This window comes from Esox lucius, chromosome 22 (genome assembly GCF_011004845.1).
Source record: "Esox lucius isolate fEsoLuc1 chromosome 22, fEsoLuc1.pri, whole genome shotgun sequence".
In the NCBI taxonomy this organism is placed as follows: Eukaryota; Metazoa; Chordata; class Actinopteri; order Esociformes; family Esocidae; genus Esox; species Esox lucius.
In genome coordinates this window covers 15,176,073-15,182,406 of record NC_047590.1, presented here as the reverse complement: position 1 = coordinate 15,182,406, position 6,334 = coordinate 15,176,073, and the positions used below count along the sequence as shown (strand labels likewise).

At 39.3% G+C, this 6,334-nt stretch overlaps 1 protein-coding gene across 1 annotated transcript; it reads right to left on the bottom strand.

Moving 5' to 3' along the window:
- Window positions 1-1,071: 1,071 nt before the first annotated feature.
- LOC105019748 (OX-2 membrane glycoprotein) lies at window positions 1,072-6,094 on the bottom strand. Its single transcript, XM_010886147.3, has 5 exons — window positions 5,000-6,094; window positions 4,547-4,888; window positions 2,964-3,290; window positions 2,208-2,300; window positions 1,072-1,993 (listed from the first exon to the last, which is right to left on the bottom strand). Exons 1-5 carry the CDS (start codon window positions 5,067-5,069, stop codon window positions 1,929-1,931), a joined length of 897 nt encoding a protein of 298 aa, XP_010884449.1. The 5' UTR covers window positions 5,070-6,094; the 3' UTR covers window positions 1,072-1,928.
- Between the last annotated feature and the right edge of the window lie 240 nt (window positions 6,095-6,334).

Here is a 6,334-nt window from a genome sequence, read left to right as displayed (position 1 = left end):
TAGCAGCAATGAGATTCCCGAGGTAGACACTTACCTGTACTGGAACAACTGAAAACTTCCATTATCAGAGTTTGCAAGGTAGTATCAGAGTAGAACAAAGGCAGTAGTGCAACGAGGTTCCTGAGAGGCGGGGGGGGGGGGGGGTATGTATAGTGACGGGTCACAGAGTTCACAGTTCTCTGGGTCACAGAGTTCAGCAGGGTTACAGTAGATTGGGAAGAAACTGTTCCTGAGCCTCCTGGTGCGGGATCAAAGAGACCCCACCAACAGTTTGTGGCATGGATGTGGAGAGTCCCTGATGATCCCGCGCACCCTGTGCAGACACCACTTTCGGTGGATGTCTACGAAGGCAGGAAGCTGTGCACCAGTGTTCAGGATCAGGGTGGAGGAGGTGAAGTTGTCTAACCTGACATGTACCCAACATCCAATTTCCAAAGGTGGCCCAGCTGTCTAAGCACTTTCTTTTTTACCCAGGCGTTGTCTGACAAACATCAGTCGTGTTTTGATATTCCTTTGGGAGCAGAGACGTCTTCCTTGTGTGCAGTGTCTTTCTGACAGCTGACTTGTGCCCATTGATACGGATTGTGTCAAGAGGCTGGTAAATCCCTCAATGTTCCCCTGGGGTTCTCAGAAACACCTAAGAGCAACATTGTCAGCCCTGTGGCTGAATTTGGAGGAATGCCATCCTTGGTAGATTGCCAGTGGTCAGGAATTTGCTCCATTTGTAGATAACCTTTCAAGGCAGGAATGACATAGTTTGAATTGCTTGGAAATGGTTTTGTAACTCATCCCAGACTCATATCCATAAGTAATCTTTTCTTCGTCTGGGCCAAGGTCTTTTGATCTTGGCATGCTGTTAACACACCCATATGGGTAGGGCCAAATCAGACCAGTCGTCTAACATTTATTACCCATTTAGTGCACCTGATTCTAATTTAAGCCATTTTATGTAAAGATAGGATTGTGGCGGAGTTGTGTGATTAGTAAAATTCAGTTACCGTTATCAATAAATATGGTTGTAATTTAGTTCAAATATCCAAAACATGTAAGGAAAGACAACTTTCCAGTAGGTGCGCTTTGTGAAATGACTAGTTTTATTTTCAAACAGGGAAAATCATGATATATATAAAGTCTGGGTTTAAATAATGGTTTAGAATATTAAACAATGACAAAATCAATAACATTTGAAAAACCAAGTGTAAACAGAAAATTACAAGCAAACATGTACAATAAATATAACAGTAGGATCTCAAACAATGTAAATTTAGTGAATAGTGCAAACAGAACAATTAAAGTGCAAACATCTTTACAGTCTAATCTAAAAAGGCTTATGAATGCGTTCAAATGACATGGGATTTTTTTTTTCATGTTTTCTCCTTTCACAGATTTATAACAATAAATCTTACATAAAGTAAAGTGCAACATATTGTTTCATACTGAAATGGATTGAAGTGAAATAAATAGAAGTATAAATGAATTGGGACAGACAATTCAGTGGTATCCCCCAGTGGTCTTTCATGTACTGTACAGTATACAATATGATAAATGTAAAAAGTAGTCCTTAAGGCTTTCCTTACATATAATACATGTATGTCCTTTCACTATACTGTAGCTCCTGAGTCTCTCCCAGATAGAGGTATGTACAGTAGGCCAAGACAACAGGGGAATCCATGATTGAATATGCAAACATTATGTTGCAGTAGGGGTTTAAATCCAGCCCATTAATAAAGACCTGAACCGTGGATTTCTGTTTCTGCTATTTTCAGACGCCAACTAACATCAAGTTGAAAGAAGGTTAAATTCTCCCTTTACTAGCTTATTTATGACTGGATTTTCTTTTGAAGAAGCTTCCCATCTTCACAACAATGCTTACTTAAATTTCTGTCAGCTACATCAAATACAAACACTGTAATCAAGCACAGACACATTTACACGTTGCAGCCAAAGGGGTGCTGTTCTTCAGCTGGAGTGGCCAACACGGCTTCCCTGAAAACTGCCAGACAGAATATAAAGGTTAATATACAGCGCCATGACATGAAATCTAATATGATGGCATAATTTTTCGTATTTGCTGCCCGTCTTATTAAGACTCATCATAAAAACAGGATTTAGCTCTGGGTTCTGACATCACATTTGGTTTTGTGCGTTATACTGTGTAATTCAATCATGCTTGATGTATATTCCACGTAATAATTGAGCACACTCACCTTTTTTCTTCTTATGCATGAAATAGACGAAGACTCCGAAAAAGGAAATGATGAGCAAAACTGGAATGGCAACCCCCAGTGGAGATGTGTCATCTGGGGAAATCAATCATAATATATCAAGGAGCATGTTTGGACAGGCAGCATTCACCCAAGAGTATTCAGCCTTTATATCCTACCTAACATTATCCATCACATATAGTGAAAGAAATAACATGAATGGACCACGTAAACTGTCAGTCCCATGTTTCATTTAGTAAAATTAAAACTTCTCAGGAATGTTCCCTGTGCAAGAAATGCTTATTCCTCTCAAATTCTATGCACACATTTGTTTACCTCCCTGTTAGGGAGTGCTTCTCTTAAATTTAGATCAGAGAAGCACTCCCTGACAAGGATGGTTTCTGTTTTGTTTTGTATAGCTTCCCTGAGGGCCCGGGAACAACACCACAGTCATTATGTGCTGTACCACGGAAATTACCCGGAACTCAACGCTTGGTTCTGCAGTGACATGTGATGCTTTACCACTTGAATTACAATGAAACTGATAATCAGATTTCCTCAGAAATAACATCACAACAACATGAGTCATCATCAAAGATAATAGTGAAATACTGCACAAGCAATATTCACAAGGCTATCACAAGTTATTTGGGATGATTCTGGGTCAAGGGTCGGTCAAAACGTTGTTTTCTAAAGTGAACTAAATGGATTGTGTGCATGTCCTATAGGTACCTGGGTTTAAATATAAAGTTGACAAACCTGGTTCATCCTTATTCTTCCCAAGGTGAAGAGGAAGCAGGACCTGCTGTCGTGTCTGGGTCCTTGTCCCGTTGTTAACTAGACAGTCCACGTGTCCTCCCAACCCTGGGGACAGTCGGAGGGTTATGTTGCTCACAACGGTAACCGTTTGGTCACTGTTAGTGACATTCCAGTTGCTGAGAGTCTGTATGGATCCTGGAGTCGAATAATCCCATTGGATGCTAGGTGCTGGTCTTCCCGTGGCAGAGCAGCTGACCACAACATCTCCATCTCTGTTAGATTCAGAGCTGGATACTTGTTGCAATGTGGTTCCCACTTCAGATACACCTTTGAATAGATACAACAGTGGATATTTAGGGCATATTGAAGTAATGGCTACATTTGAATATGCAATGTAATGATTTTGGTTAAAAAGAAACAGTGAGGCTTAATAAAGCCTTAAGAACTCCCATCCTGTATGATCCTGAAATATTGCTTAAGATAGCAAATATCATGCTAAAAATTGAGGCAAACAGATTATGCTAATTGTCCGATTATCAGAGTAAGGAATGTAACTTGTCCCCTGTATTGGTATGACTTTATTAGGAAGTATTAATTAAGCATCAATGCTTTTGACTAAGTCATGAATATTTGCAAATTTAACCCATGGCATAGGTTATCCACACACAATTTAATGGCTCTAACATTTATTATAAGCTGCTTTTAAAAGCAAAAGTAAAATGCCCCGAAATTGGCATAACATAGTTTCTTTAAATGTTCATTATAGAAAGCTAGGATGTTGTTTAGTTTAGGTAAACAAGCAAGTATTTGGATTTTTCTACATTTATACTATAGAACATGAATACATTTAATTTCAATACGTTTAAAATATATTAATGGTAAAAAAGAAACAGTAAGGCATGAAGGGGTGTGTTATATGGCCAATAGAGTTCGGCCAAGCTGTTATGTACAACGCGTCTCGAGTACCTGTACACTGCTCGTGGCTATGGGAATATTGGCAATCAGAGATGGAGGAGATGCCTTATTACCGTTATTTCCAACACAATTAGAGCAGGTAATTCATGTGAAATGCCGGTTAAAATAAAATCCCAATATGCCACCTTTCAGCGACTACGTGCAAGAACGCAGCCTCTACAAGCGAAGTGGAATCCCAGAAGGCAGACTTTTAGAGAGTGTGCAATTCCAGTAAAACATTTAGAGGCGTGTCCAATAATAGCATGTGCATTTGTTTATGTCTGATTTCACAATACATCCGTAAAAACGGAAATACTACCCACCTCAATTTTTTTACTTCTACTAAGGTTGTTATAAAAAGAGGAAGAATTTGTAAATTCCAATGTCATGCACGCTTACTCTTTAAAGTGAAGCAGCATGAATTGCATAATTATGTCACGAGTGTGCGGGAAAGTTAATTGGCTCATTGATTTGGGCAGTTTTGGTTTTTACGAAGTGTGACAATAGAAGAACAACAATGTTTCGTAGGAAGCAAAGTTGTAACAACTAATTGAATATCGCGAAATTGTGATGTGATATAGATATAGTAGTCAAATTCCAATAAAAATCTATATTTTTTAGACCATTACCTTGAACTGTTAGACAGGTCTGCTTGCGTCTTGATCCACTTGGATAAACATTGAAGGAGCAAATATAGCAGGCTTCGTCCGACCATGATACATTCTTCAGGGTAATTGATGTTGAGTTGAGAGACGCCTCCCTAAGAACCACCTTGTTCTTGTGTGGCTCAATGATTTGAGGTCCAAACCGCTTGCTGTATGTGGCCAGGTTCTCCACTGATTCGTCTTTAAACAGACGCTGCCAGGTGACTTGCAGCACACCTGTCGGGTCCGCTAGAGTACAGGTAAATGATGCCTCTGCATTGAAGTAAGCACTGGAATCTCCGTTTGCCACGACGTTGACAGAATGCGCTAAAAACGAAAAGTAAAGAAAAGGGGTTAATAAGAATAAGAACCAATACCGTAACACTTGGGAAATGTTGGTTAGCCTACTTATTACATGAACAGTCACAACCATCTTACCTTCAGACAAAAAGCACAGGAATACAAGGTACGTCTTCATTATTAGCTGGTGATGTTGGCTGTAACTCATGTTTCTGACAGAACGAGCAGTGTAGGCTACCTTTAATGAGCCTATAGTGAAACTAGTCCTGTGGGAGGGGTATGTACAGTGATACAGTTTACTGTATGCTGACTTATAAAAAAGTTTCCCATTAGTTCATTGGTGGGAACATACACCAATGAACGTGTGTTTATAAATTATCTTCGACAGTAATTTAAACTTCGCTTGAACGCCAGTTACATGCAAAGCTAACCATAGCCAGTTGCAAATCGTTGGCTGGTTAAGGACCTACGAATACATAAGAACTCCAAGTGAGAAACGACAGTAATAAATAACTCGTATTTCAATCAATATACATAATGGTGGACTGTGGGAAAATAAACACGCTATAGGAATAGGCTATATTTCAGAACATAATCTAATAGGCTGTGTCATTTGGGGTTTACACAGTTTTCATTGTGATTCTCAGATGCCCAAATGACCAGCTTTCTGGTAATTAACTTTACTGTAGTTGTCGGAGTGTACACGACCGGTCGGAACTGATATGATGACTAAACTGATATTTAAAAAGAATCGGTTGAAAAGAAACCAACTGCTACACAGTTGCTTGGAGTGTCCTCCCTCACGTGAAACGAAACTCTGGTGACTTCCATAATGGCGAGGGGATATCAACAAACGCATCAATTACGGGCGATTCATAATTCAACCAGATTACGCAATAGTAAGAACAAGGTATACTCCTGATTTGCAAGATTTGAAAGTTTTCAGAAAGAGAAAGGGCAAGGATGAATGAGGCATTTATTGAACTTAACACTGTATTGGCATTGCATAACCTGACAGTTTTTATACATAATGTGTGCATTAACTGCATTCAATTTTTTTTTTAGCAAATTGGTTCCAAAAAACCTAACTTACCAAAAGAAACAAGATTTCAAAGATTAAATGGCCTATTGTAATAATAGCCTTTTCTATAGAGTCACTGACACATTTTGTCATGGTGCGGTGAGCAGCAGCGCCACCGTGCCATATTTTCACAAGTTCCCATATTCTCACAAACACATCCCGGACTGTCACATGTTTTCAATCCTTCACACCAGGTCCCAATTTGAATCGTTTGTATGTGTATATATGTTTCCCCTCTGCTCCCCACATTGTGGCTCATTGTGCTTGTCATGTTTGGATGTTGCCGTTTAGTGTAAGTACTTGTATCGTTTCTTGTAGTCGTTTTTGCTGCTTTAGTCAGCCCTTTGCTTTTGTGTGTTTTGTGCTCGGTGTTTGTTTATTTCATATAAATT